This window comes from Colletes gigas, unplaced genomic scaffold, assembly GCF_013123115.1.
Source record: "Colletes gigas isolate AHSC1104 unplaced genomic scaffold, ASM1312311v1 Colletes_gigas_Sc00035, whole genome shotgun sequence".
NCBI lineage: Eukaryota > Metazoa > Arthropoda > Insecta > Hymenoptera > Colletidae > Colletes > Colletes gigas.
Window position 1 is genome coordinate 983487 of NW_025106664.1, and position 11449 is coordinate 994935.

At 33.1% G+C, this 11449-nt stretch overlaps 5 protein-coding genes across 5 annotated transcripts; 4 read left to right on the top strand and 1 right to left on the bottom strand.

The window, feature by feature from the left end:
* The first annotated feature begins 956 nt into the window (after window positions 1–956).
* On the top strand, window positions 957–1916 carry LOC122402325 (40S ribosomal protein S23). Its single transcript, XM_043405019.1, has 3 exons — window positions 957–1008; window positions 1375–1534; window positions 1606–1916. The coding sequence occupies exons 1-3, from the start codon at window positions 1005–1007 to the stop codon at window positions 1871–1873; spliced, it is 432 nt and encodes a 143-aa protein (XP_043260954.1). The 5' UTR covers window positions 957–1004; the 3' UTR covers window positions 1874–1916.
* Window positions 1917–1952: 36 nt separating this feature from the next.
* On the bottom strand, window positions 1953–3696 carry LOC122402324. Its single transcript, XM_043405018.1, has 7 exons — window positions 3401–3696; window positions 3276–3334; window positions 3085–3210; window positions 2799–2981; window positions 2554–2724; window positions 2281–2475; window positions 1953–2191 (listed from the first exon to the last, which is right to left on the bottom strand). Exons 1-7 carry the CDS (start codon window positions 3606–3608, stop codon window positions 2051–2053), a joined length of 1083 nt encoding a protein of 360 aa, XP_043260953.1. The 5' UTR covers window positions 3609–3696; the 3' UTR covers window positions 1953–2050.
* A 558-nt stretch (window positions 3697–4254) lies between these two features.
* On the top strand, window positions 4255–5848 carry LOC122402373 (vacuolar protein sorting-associated protein 37B). Its single transcript, XM_043405096.1, has 4 exons — window positions 4255–4737; window positions 4825–4996; window positions 5081–5163; window positions 5245–5848. The coding sequence occupies exons 1-4, from the start codon at window positions 4606–4608 to the stop codon at window positions 5512–5514; spliced, it is 657 nt and encodes a 218-aa protein (XP_043261031.1). The 5' UTR covers window positions 4255–4605; the 3' UTR covers window positions 5515–5848.
* Window positions 5849–6139: 291 nt separating this feature from the next.
* LOC122402356 lies at window positions 6140–8299 on the top strand. Its single transcript, XM_043405071.1, has 4 exons — window positions 6140–6189; window positions 7200–7383; window positions 7528–7742; window positions 7871–8299. Exons 1-4 carry the CDS (start codon window positions 6175–6177, stop codon window positions 8027–8029), a joined length of 573 nt encoding a protein of 190 aa, XP_043261006.1. The 5' UTR covers window positions 6140–6174; the 3' UTR covers window positions 8030–8299.
* A 181-nt stretch (window positions 8300–8480) lies between these two features.
* On the top strand, window positions 8481–10260 carry LOC122402357 (protein MAK16 homolog). The gene is made up of 7 exons (XM_043405072.1): window positions 8481–8615; window positions 8677–8723; window positions 8806–8949; window positions 9238–9550; window positions 9614–9868; window positions 9964–10041; window positions 10111–10260. The coding sequence occupies exons 1-7, from the start codon at window positions 8601–8603 to the stop codon at window positions 10246–10248; spliced, it is 990 nt and encodes a 329-aa protein (XP_043261007.1). The 5' UTR covers window positions 8481–8600; the 3' UTR covers window positions 10249–10260.
* Window positions 10261–11449: the final 1189 nt, after the last annotated feature.

Sequence of the window (11449 nt, forward strand, 5' to 3'; positions counted from 1 at the left end):
TGCTCTAGAACTCTGGAGAGAGATCCGCCAGAATCATTATCATCTCATAGAAAATGATACCCTTTAATGACGTTAATGGCCAGCCGTATGTGAAGGCTGTACAGCTTGGCAATGCTGCGTCGACAGTGGGCTGGCTATTAATTCGGGGGCCCATATGGGGACCTTATACATATAAGATCATCGACCACATCGCCGTATAGAGCCAGCTCTTTCCTCCGGTCCCCTTAAATTAGGAAGGAGATGGCCAAGAACGATAGTCGTACCCTTCACACGAAGTATTAAACGATCGAAATGATCGAAACGCCAACAATGGTCAATGATGAGGCCTAGATACTTTATCCAGGTCTCAACTCTTTTTATTCGTTGCCGAATGCAAAACTTAACTGTAGATCTTAATTATTTTCTGTTTAATATAATTTGTATTGCAGATACAAATCTGGCCAAGAATAAAGTCGTTAATTCAAAAGAAAAAATTTACTAGAATTGGAATTTAATTTAAAAAGTTTCGAAATTCTCGTGTTCGTTAGAAAAAGTTTATCTTCGTCTTGTAAAGCAATCTATGCAAGATTTAATCCAAGATAATGCATTATACCTGAGCTATTCAAGATTGTTAAACTGGTTAAAACACATTGGTTTAATTAATTTTTAAAAACGTTATTCTAAGGAAACGTTATACTAAGGTCTAGTGAGGCACGATAAGCTGATAAAGCAAATATAAATGTTACGATTTACGATACGAATAAATACGAATTTCAGTATTGATGATACCTGATGAATTTTAGATCAAGATTTTCTTCTTAAACATTTAGGAAAGTTTATCACTCTGTCTTCAACAATTTTTAAATAATTTTCTACAATAGCCAAATAGGAACCGTTACTAATACAATTTTCTATGCACATGCGCAAAAGCTACTTCGTATCTGGGACTTCTGGGAGCACTAGTGTATTCAGACTTCCGTTTATGGAGGTTAAGCCTCTTCCGGTTGTATAGCACACCGAGCAAAATGGGTACGTGATGAGTCTTAAAATTAGATCGTTTTTTAAAGTATAAAACATAACTTGAAGATTGTGAAAAGTTCACATAATTTTGTATAATAAATCTAACTATAACTTCGTGAAATATGTGACAGGAAATGTTTGAATAATTTCTTTTAAACTGTGTTGAAGATAACTTAGTTACATATGAATATTGCTGTATGCAAATAATTAAATGATCGATGTAATATTTATTAATGTTTCTTATTATAACTTCACAAGTGATAATATATTTTAATATATAGTATAATAACTGGGTGCAAGTAATAAGTTAAAATTATACGAATACATGAAACGTTAGACGAGTGCAATACATAACCTTATTTTTTAAAACCGCAGGTAAGCCTCGTGGTCTTCGTACGGCACGTAAACACGTAAACCACAGACGTGATCAACGATGGAATGACAAGGATTACAAGAAAGCTCATTTGGGAACAAGATGGAAGGCTAATCCGTTTGGCGGTGCTTCCCATGCCAAGGGCATTGTTTTAGAAAAAGTGTATGTACATATCTGTTTTTGGATTATTTACTTCCGTGAGTATTCTAATTAAGGTTAATTTTATTTTTTAGGGGCGTAGAAGCTAAGCAGCCAAATTCTGCTATTCGTAAATGCGTAAGAGTACAACTTATTAAAAATGGTAAAAAAATTACAGCCTTTGTACCTAGGGATGGTTGTTTGAACAATATTGAAGAGAATGACGAAGTTTTAGTGGCAGGTTTTGGTCGTAAAGGTCATGCTGTTGGTGACATTCCAGGAGTCCGATTCAAAGTAGTAAAAGTTGCTAATGTTTCTTTACTTGCACTTTACAAAGAGAAGAAAGAACGACCCAGATCGTAAAATCATGTATTTCTAATTGCACATATAAAATTTTTTAAAGAAAGTAGTGTTTTATTGATACCTCCACTAAGATTAATTTCTAATCAATGTGTAAACGTTTTTATTACATAAAAATACAAAAATATGAAATTAAAAAACAATGCTTTTTAAAAATTATTTGTAATATAATACTGTAACTTATTGATTATTTATATACATGTTTACAGCATCTGTGGTATTAGTAACAGCATCTTTAAAAATTTCGTTAAACGGTGTGTTAATTTTATTTAATTCCTTTGGTATAGATGCATTGCATATTCCATCTTTTGCTTGCAAAAACTAAAAATAAAAATAAGTGACATGAATTGTCTAGTACATACATGAAATCTTATTTAAATTACTGATATCAAAACATATAATTATAAAACCTGTGTTAAAATACTGAAGTTTGAACATATATCTTTAATATCAGCATCCATAGTATTCACATAATTTTCTTCCTTTTTTTCTTTAGGCCTTGGGTATGTCTCAATAATTGAAAAAGCTTCTAAGAAATTTTCTATTTTTTCATTAAATAATAAATCTGTATCATTTTCGTTACTTTCTTTTTCTTTTTCTTGTACCTATAATTAAACATGATATGTTATTCAAGTTATTAATATCATAATATATAATTATAAAACCTGTGTTAAAATACTGACGTTTGAACATATATCTTTAATATCAGCATTCATAGTATTTACTTCATTTTCTTCCTTTTTTTCTTTAGGCTTTGGGTATGTCTCAATAATTGAAGCTTCTACGAAATTTTCTGTTTTTTCATTAAATAAATCTGTATCATTTTTGTTACTTTCTTTTTCTTTTTCTTGTACCTATAATTGTATTAAAATTTTCATTCCAATATTACTTTAACAAGAACAAGTATAATCATTAAATTTAATGATACCATTACTTGTTCTTCATTATTTGTTACAGTCTCTTCCTTTTTAGATTCATAATCAGAATTTGATTCTTGGTGATTAGCAACATATTCTTTTAAATCATGAAAGTATTGCAGAGATTCAGAATAATCTTGTCGATCTTCATCAATATCAGATATCATTTCATCTGGATCTTCAATAATACAAGCCTAATATATAGAAATATATATGTAAGATGTAATTTTCATGGGTTATAAGATCATAATACAAAACTATATTTGATGATTAAAACAAAGGAAATAGAATGTATACCTGTATTATATCATCAATGCACTTCTCCTCATTATCCTCAGTATCAGATGAATCAATATACATACACTTTATAAACTCTAATAATAGTTTTAAAGTAGGAAGTTGTTCTTTTAATGCACAATTTCCCTATAAAACATTATTCATATTTCTTCAGTACCAATAATTTTAAATAATTTGAATAAAATACAAACCATTAATAATTCCTTGTCAGTGCAAATCCCAATTCCAGAATAATACTGCAATAACTTGTCTGCAAAAGAATATCATTATCAATGTTCAATGTACCTATTTGGTTATTTAGCAACTTATTTTAAACCTTTTAAAGCAGTGCCTCCTAAGTTTTGTAATGTAACTGCTATTTCGGGAGATTTTTCAGCTAGCACCCAAGACAATAAGGAAATACGATTTTTTCCACTGAGAATTGTTGTTTCTACATTTTCTACTGTGGCTGTCGTAATTTTAGGATAACGTATTTGTACTAAAGTGTTATAGATATCGGACATAACTTCTTTCACATCGTCCATCGTTATATATGCACAGTACTCTCATTTATTAAACAAATTGTACCCTATTTTTAACGCTCCTTTGTACAGATCGTAATTCTTTACAGAATTTTTGAATCTGTAACCGAGACTCGAGCAAAGAGAAAAGAATAGTAAGAGACGACACTTTGGTAGTTTAGTTGGCAGTTTTAACTTGGCGTCTGTAGTTTTCCAGGGATTTCCCTGAAGTCTAGTGTTACGCTATCGCATAAATTTATGGGAACTCGATTAATGGCCATCGAGTGCGCGATCATGTAACTCCATTAGAATTCGGAGCGAGATTCAAACGAACCAGCGTCAAGCAGGAGGAAGTCAAGGGTCGAGAGAGAAAAGAAGGCATTCTTTAGAAATACTTGGTTTATTTTCTAAAGGCCGTGTCGAATCGGAGTTTTCCTCGTCTCCTGACGAATTTCTATTTCTGCTAAATCTCGCGAGGATTTTGAAATCCTACGGGGCCCTCACGGTACTTCACTTCGCGTTTCCCCCTAGACCGCAGATCGGGACGCAGCACTAGCTACGTTCTATATTCGATTTATTTTTTTATGTAAAATTGTCACATTGCTTATACTACTTTGTATCTTGAATCGAATTTTAAGATTTTCAGTTTCTTGAGATGTAGAGCAGTTCTACTAGTATTATGATCAATTGTAATTTTAAGTGAATTATTTCTGAGAAAGGCGTGCATCTGTATGTTATTAGTTCATGGTTTATGCAACTGACAGAATAATACTTTGGAGTCGCATTTTAACAATATTTCGTAAAATTTGTATAATTGGAATTGTTTTGAACATTAACAGTTTACACTAAAAAGATTCACTCTTATATACTAATTCAAACTTTCCGTTGCGTGAGGAATGTAAACTTACATTTAACTTATCACGGTGTTTTGTGCGTATAAAATGTAAATCTCACATTCCATACATATATAGTTACATAGTGAATCTAAGAACAAAGCTGTTAAATTAAATAATATTAAACAATGTTCCAATCAAATCAAGAACCTGACATACCTGCGGCATTAGGTCTACTTTCACATCTAAACAATGATGAACTTGATGAATTATTACATAACGATAGCAAGTTTGAAGATATTGTAAAAGATATAAAGCAGGTAAGTTTTATTAACTTCATATCTGATTATATACTTTATTATTGTGATACTTATTTTAAACTAATTATTACTTTTTTTTTTACATAGTTTAAGGATTTAGAAACAGAAAAGGAAATGTTAATGGCCAGTAATAGATCTTTGGCAGAATTTAATTTGTCAAAACAGCCAGAATTACAAGAAAGCAAACAAGATTTAAAAGACCTTAGTGAAAAAGGAAATGCGTTGTGTACAAGTGTAAAGGAAAAACTGGAAGAAATAAGTATGGTTTTATAATATGTGAAGTGCTGTTAACTTTGTGTGTATATATATTATATAAAATTTATTTTATACCTTATATTTATAGAGGAAAAGTCTGGAGAAATGACTGCTGATACTGCATTAGACTTGTTGCAAACAGCTACTGCTGAAATTGAAGAAGAATCAGAGGTACAATATATGTAATACCTAAAATTGTTAAATGCAGAATATTTTCTTAAAAAACAATTCTCTTGTGTTTTGAATATTTAGACTATAGCAGAGAAATTTTTGGCTGGAGACATGGAAGTTGACGAATTTTTAGAGCAATTTTTATCACGAAGAAAACTGATGCATCTACGCAAAGTTAAAGTAGATAAATTAAAAGAGTTAATAAGAAAATCACATTTCACAGTCGGTGATCCTGGTTATCCAGTTGCTAGTAATTTTCCTGGCATAGCACCTGCAGTTCCTTACCCAATTGGACCTGTTTCAATGCCCATGCCAGTGCCATCAGGTTTACCACATTATAGACCATATTAAGTCGACAAATTAAAAGAAAATTCCGTTTTTATATGTTTCATTTACACAGGTACATAAAATATATGTTATTTTGTGAAAATGAAATAATATTTGCAATTACATTTTAAGCATGTATAATAAATAAGTATGTTTTACAAATTATGAGGTTTGATAAAATAACACTCCCAAAAGCAATTGGTAATTGGTGTACAGAATTATATATTGTTACGGTGAGATATTAATGTATATTTCACACATAATTAAAATATATGAACATAAATGTCGCCTAGTTATATAAAATATACAAATTAAGCAATGTAATATAAATGTAATTATATTCTGTGAAAATTGATAAATGGACAAATATTGACACAATATGAATGTATATTTATCGAATATTTCTATTATTCTTCCTTCTATATTGAAGTTAAAATGCAGATTATTTGTTTTGTTTTTATTTTAATTTCAGCTTTTATAAAAATACTTATTTTATATGTAAGAATTTTATGAATTACTACGGAGTACTGCTTATTACGTTGTAAAACGTATATGTGTAAAAACAGGCTTAACACATATTACCTCCTCTTTTCATCAGTTTCTTATATTACTTTCACCGGCAGACTGTCCTGTCAGTTTATATCGATTCGTGTGAGCAAAGGTATCGGCACGGAGTCAACGACAATGAAGAATCTAATCGTAAGTGGTCTAATGTCTCTAAATCCATTATGCTAGATTACGTAATTTTTGAAAATTGTTTTAATCGGCAAACGAAATATTTTCTGGATATACGGAAAATTATAATCGGTTTATTTTACATATCTTTGAGGGACTCGTTTTGTCGATTGTAACGGTTAAAATGTCAAGGATATTAATGTACAAAAAATGTGGGTGAACAACGAAAATATAAATTAGAAAGTATTTCAATGTTGCCTTCTTCGAAAAGTTTATTGCATACATTTAATTTGTTAGTATGTAAGACGATCGATGAATTTCGTAATCAATTTAGCACTTTATTCATCCATAGAACCTGTGAACGAAAATCGATAGTTATATTTTAACATTAAAATATATTCATCAGTTTATCGATCTATATTTATCGTGTATATTTATTTCTTCATTGTTCGTGAACGATTTTCAATTAAGAGAATTTTTAATGTACAAAATATGTAAAAATCAAACGAACCAAAGACTGGCGAATATAACGATTGGGGGGGAAACATCCTAATTAAGCTGAAATAATTTTTGTCCCGTCGTTGAACATGTGTGGGATCGTACATTAGCGTAGTGAAAAACGCTGGCCATCTTTTTTGTAGGACTGTTTTTAATTTATTCAGTCACAAGCAGTATCTTAATCGTCCGTGACTAAAATATTGGAGATAAATAATCAGATTCTCTTACTAAAAGGTTAGCAGGAAAAACTTTAAAATGTTAGGAATGTGAAAGTTGTAGGAATTTATTTGCATTTCTATAATTGGAAGAAAATTGGCGAAGGCTGACTCAAAACAAAAACGAGTTTTAATATTGTTGAGACGAGGCGTATAAAAGTTATAAAATAAAAAGTTGTTTGTCAGAATCAATTGGGAATTAAGGAGGTATTCTCATTTGGCTGGTCAAAACAATTTTTTTACATTTTCTTAAAACTTAATTGTAAAAGTGTAACTTATTCGATCACGATACCTAATTAGACAACAATATTTTCGAATCAGATCGCAATCGTTCTGATTAGCCCCTGCTTGGGGGACGTGTCACATATTTTATCAGAATATTCAACGACCACGACGCCACCCCCACCACCCAAACCTTACAAGTTTCAATACCAGGCAGGACGATATCCTGGAACTGTCGATCGAATTCATCAAGAAAGTGGAGACGGTTCTGGGCACGTTCTAGGTAATGTTATGAATATTAAATAATTGTGCATAATAAACAGAAATGAAATTTATAATTCTCGTGTAATATGGAGAACGCAAAGGACCCAGCTCGCGAACCCTCAATCCGTGTGTCACGAAAAAGCATTGTATGTTTACGTTTCAGGTTCTTATTCTTTCATCGATCCCAAACACAAAGTACGAACGGTGCAATACTCGGCTGATGAAAGTGGATTTCATGCCTCCTTAATAAATTATGAAGACACAGTTACGCAACCTGTCGATTCTGAAGCAGTGAGGCTTGCTAAAGAGAAGCATTATCGACTTTACCAGAAGATCGCTGCAGCAAACGCTCACGGTGTTCCGGCTAATCTCCCGCGAGTAATAAACATTCGTTAATACCATTTTAGTATAAGTTCGAGGCGTACTAAGAAAAGCTCGTTTTCATTACTATTAACACGAGATGTTTCGGAACGGTAGCTTTCACTTGATTGCATGTTGTTTTACAGGATTCCGCGAGCGTGGGGAGAGCGAAGGACAGGCATGCTCAGTTGTATCAGAAGATTGCTGAGGAACACGCTGCGATCGCCGCTCAAAGAGAAACTGAACGATTGGCTTACGAGGCCACTTCTGCCGTTAACGATGTAAATCTTAATCATGGATATTGATGTCACTTTATGATAAAAATAAGGCTGAGGACATGACAATGTGGATTGACCTAAAATAACAATTTTGTATCACTTTACAATAAGTCTAATCGTTATGACAATCTCTTCCAGAATGACTTGTCTTTTGTATTGTCTATTTATAAATGTTGTATCTAAGAATTCGGATGGCAAGTCTAAAGTAGAGAGATTTGTTTGGCATTATAGGTATTAAAACTACAATGCTATTACTTATTACTTACTACGAATGCGGCAGAGTAACATGACATAGAAGAAATGACGCTACAAATAAACATTTTATTATAAGAAAAGTATTGTATTAGAAGAATGAACTCCCCTCCCCCCAAAAAATTAAAAAGTAATTATATACATTAGCGCCGCTTGCGGGAAGTCTCAGAAACAAAGTGTGATTTTCCTTTTTAGTCAAAGTATACAAATCCTAACCTAATATACAGTCTTATTATTTAAGGATTTCCGAATACACGTGCATATTTTTTAGGAGATACTTACATCAAAAGTATTTAATTTTTTCATAGAGATAGTTTATAAATCGCAACCTCACAAAATAAACAAAATGCAGCACGACGATGTGAGTTTTTTGCGAATTATCTGTTATAAATGACATTTATTGTATCCTAAAATTTTTGTAGGTTGTGTGGAGCATTATCAATAAGTCGTTTTGTTCTTTCAAAGTAAAGTGCGTACAGTTTTTTTCTACTCAAATATCCGTAATTTTGTTTTATTACGTGCTAATCTTATTTTGTATTTCATTTTTGTAGCACCAAATCACAGAAATTTTGCCGAAATGAATACAATCTTACGGGTTTATGCAGTAGAGCATCCTGTCCTCTTGCAAACAGTCAGTATGCTACTGTTAGAGAAGAAAATGGTATTATTTACCTCTTCATGAGAACAGCAGAAAGGTAATAAAATTAATAGTAAGGAACGTTTTTTAACATATTGACTGATCTACATGTGGGTTGGGACAGTTTAAACTCACAAGTCCATTGAATATGGAGTAACTATCATGGATACCAGTAATTTGAGAAATTTTCTAAGATATTTACTGCTATGAAAATCATATTATTTCTCTGAGTGTTTGAGTTTTATTCACAATTTCAGTTATGCGCAATAAATGTGTTAACATTAAATTGATCACCGATTACAAATAACTTTATCACTATGAAACATATATTGATAATTTTCTGCAGAGTGCATTTTCCAAAAAATGCATGGGAGAAAGTGAAGCTTTCTAGAAATTTTGAGAAGGCAATAGCTCAGATCAATGAAAACTTATTATATTGGCCAGGTTTTGTGAAAGCAAAATGTAAACAGAGATTTGTAAAAATTACACAGTATCTCATACGTATGAGAAAATTAAGGCTAAGAAGGCAGAAACAAATTGTACCAATCCAAAGAAAGATTGAAAGAAGAGAAAGGCGTAGGGAAGAGAAGGCTCTTATTGCTGCTAGATTAGAAACAGCAATAGAAAAGCAACTTGTGGAACGATTGAAGCAAGGCATGGTATGTATTTTTAGCATTGTAATCATATTCATGTCTATAGAATATTTGTTATTTTTTTTTTAGTACAATAATATATACAATTTCCCACAAAAAGTGTTTGACAAAGCTGTGGAAGCTGTTGAAGTTGAAGGTGAACGTGAAAATGAAAGTGAAGAAGAAGAATATGAAAAAGAGACAGAAATTGAGAAAGAAGTGGAAATGGAACTAGAAGCAGATGAAAGAGAAATAGAAAGAGAAAGAAATGAACCACATTATGTAGAAGCAGAGACTGATGAAGAAGATGAAAATGACGATTTTAACATTGAAGAACTATCAATGGTAATTTATCTATCATTAAGCGTAAATCACAATTATTTTTATTAAATTACGCGTTACAAATTCCCATCAACTAATATGTCTGTCTATGTTAATAGGATGAAGATAGTGACTCGGGACAAAAAGAAGAAGTTGAATTGTCAGACGATTTCGAATCTGAAACAAGTGATATTGAAGTAATGAAATAAAAATTTATAGTTTTTCGTTTAAAAAATGATTTCTTCTAAAATTGTCTATTCTTGCAGGATATGGTGCCCTCTACCAGCAAAAAAGCAAAACGACCGAAAGTCAGTAAAAAGGGCAAAATGCAAAAGAAAGCCCGTCCGAAAGTGGAAGTTGAATACGAAGTCGAAGAAGAACCTCGTCAAAGAATACAGGCATAATAAATTTTTAATTAGGACGATTATAATTATATCTTTAATAAAATTGAATCTTATTTTATGACTTAAAACGTACTGTCTTGAGTTATGCTCAGTCTGATCTGAAACTTGGGTATCCGTCCACCTTTAGTAACCGAGTATCGACTCGAACCTGATAAAAATCGATTATATTTCAAATTTAAGTTTGAAATGGCTACATCCATAACTATAATATTTTTGAATAATTAACACTGATCTTTTTCTTAATTAGCCATTTAATGTTCATTAAATGTTTTAAGTTAATGGTTAACATGACATTTACATAATAATTTATATTCGTGAAGTTTTACTTCATTTAGGTTAAAATTAAACACATCATGCACTTCGAAATGCCCAAGTTAATTGAAATGAACAATCGATATGTACAGTCGACTTCAATATTAGCCATGTTAAACGAGATACAGTAAAACCGCGAGAGTCTGTCTGTTTAGTGTAAAGTCGGGCTCTTGCAGCTTTACTTTTTTTTTTGGACGTGGGAAAATCCTCGTGGGCACCCGCGGGCCCTTCCAAAAAGAAGGCCGGCGGGTAGTGCCGGACTCTTACCGGCTAAAACCCTACGGTGACCATCCTCAAGCGCCTGGCGAGGGACCGGGATCTCTAGTGAGCCATCACAGAATCCCCCGCTGCGCCGTGCCTTTTCAAGCCCCTCCCCTCCACTTGACCGCATGCGCCTGGTCACCAGCACCCGCGGTCCCGTGACATGGGACTAAGCCGCTGGCCGCAGGACTCATCCGCAGCCAGCTGGCCAACCTGCGGCCTTAGGTAAACCCGTGGCAAATATCCCATGCCTCAGTTCACTCACACACACACAACACATTCATACCGGTGTTTGGTCCGCGGGAGCTTTCGTTCCGATCTCCGGGATGCGGCTACCAGCCTGAGAAGGCTGATGACCTCATCCCTGCATCCCATCCCAGCGGCTGCCCATATCCGCCACCTGGGGACGTGTCACGTAAGGGTTCACTTCCCCTGCCACCTGGACAACCAAACGGGTGCGTGGCTTGCAGCTTTACTGCCTCTTGCTCAATATGGCTTGTATTCGAGTCGGCTGTGCCGCTAGGTTTCCGATTGGTAAAATAACACTGAAGCCACAACATTACATCAATTAAGAGTCATCAATGTCATTTTACTAATCAGAAAAATTAATACCTTGCGACAAATTCAA

Coding starts and splice junctions, on each gene's coding strand:
- LOC122402324 (XM_043405018.1), bottom strand. CDS start 3,608: ATGGACGATGTGAAAGAAGTTATGTCCGATATCTATAACACTTTAGTA. Junction 2,982..3,084: donor GCATTGATGATATAATACAG/GTATACATTCTA, acceptor TCTATATATTAG/GCTTGTATTATTGAAGATCC. Junction 2,725..2,798: donor ATAATGAAGAACAAGTAATG/GTATCATTAAAT, acceptor ATACAATTATAG/GTACAAGAAAAAGAAAAAGA.
- LOC122402357 (XM_043405072.1), top strand. Junction 8,950..9,237: donor TTCATGAGAACAGCAGAAAG/GTAATAAAATTA, acceptor AATTTTCTGCAG/AGTGCATTTTCCAAAAAATG. Junction 10,042..10,110: donor CTGAAACAAGTGATATTGAA/GTAATGAAATAA, acceptor CTATTCTTGCAG/GATATGGTGCCCTCTACCAG.
- LOC122402356 (XM_043405071.1), top strand. Junction 7,384..7,527: donor CGGTTCTGGGCACGTTCTAG/GTAATGTTATGA, acceptor TTTACGTTTCAG/GTTCTTATTCTTTCATCGAT. Junction 7,743..7,870: donor TTCCGGCTAATCTCCCGCGA/GTAATAAACATT, acceptor GTTGTTTTACAG/GATTCCGCGAGCGTGGGGAG.
- LOC122402373 (XM_043405096.1), top strand. CDS start 4,606: ATGTTCCAATCAAATCAAGAACCTGACATACCTGCGGCATTAGGTCTA. Junction 4,738..4,824: donor TTGTAAAAGATATAAAGCAG/GTAAGTTTTATT, acceptor TTTTTTACATAG/TTTAAGGATTTAGAAACAGA. Junction 5,164..5,244: donor AAATTGAAGAAGAATCAGAG/GTACAATATATG, acceptor TTGAATATTTAG/ACTATAGCAGAGAAATTTTT.
- LOC122402325 (XM_043405019.1), top strand. Junction 1,535..1,605: donor GGCATTGTTTTAGAAAAAGT/GTATGTACATAT, acceptor TTTATTTTTTAG/GGGCGTAGAAGCTAAGCAGC.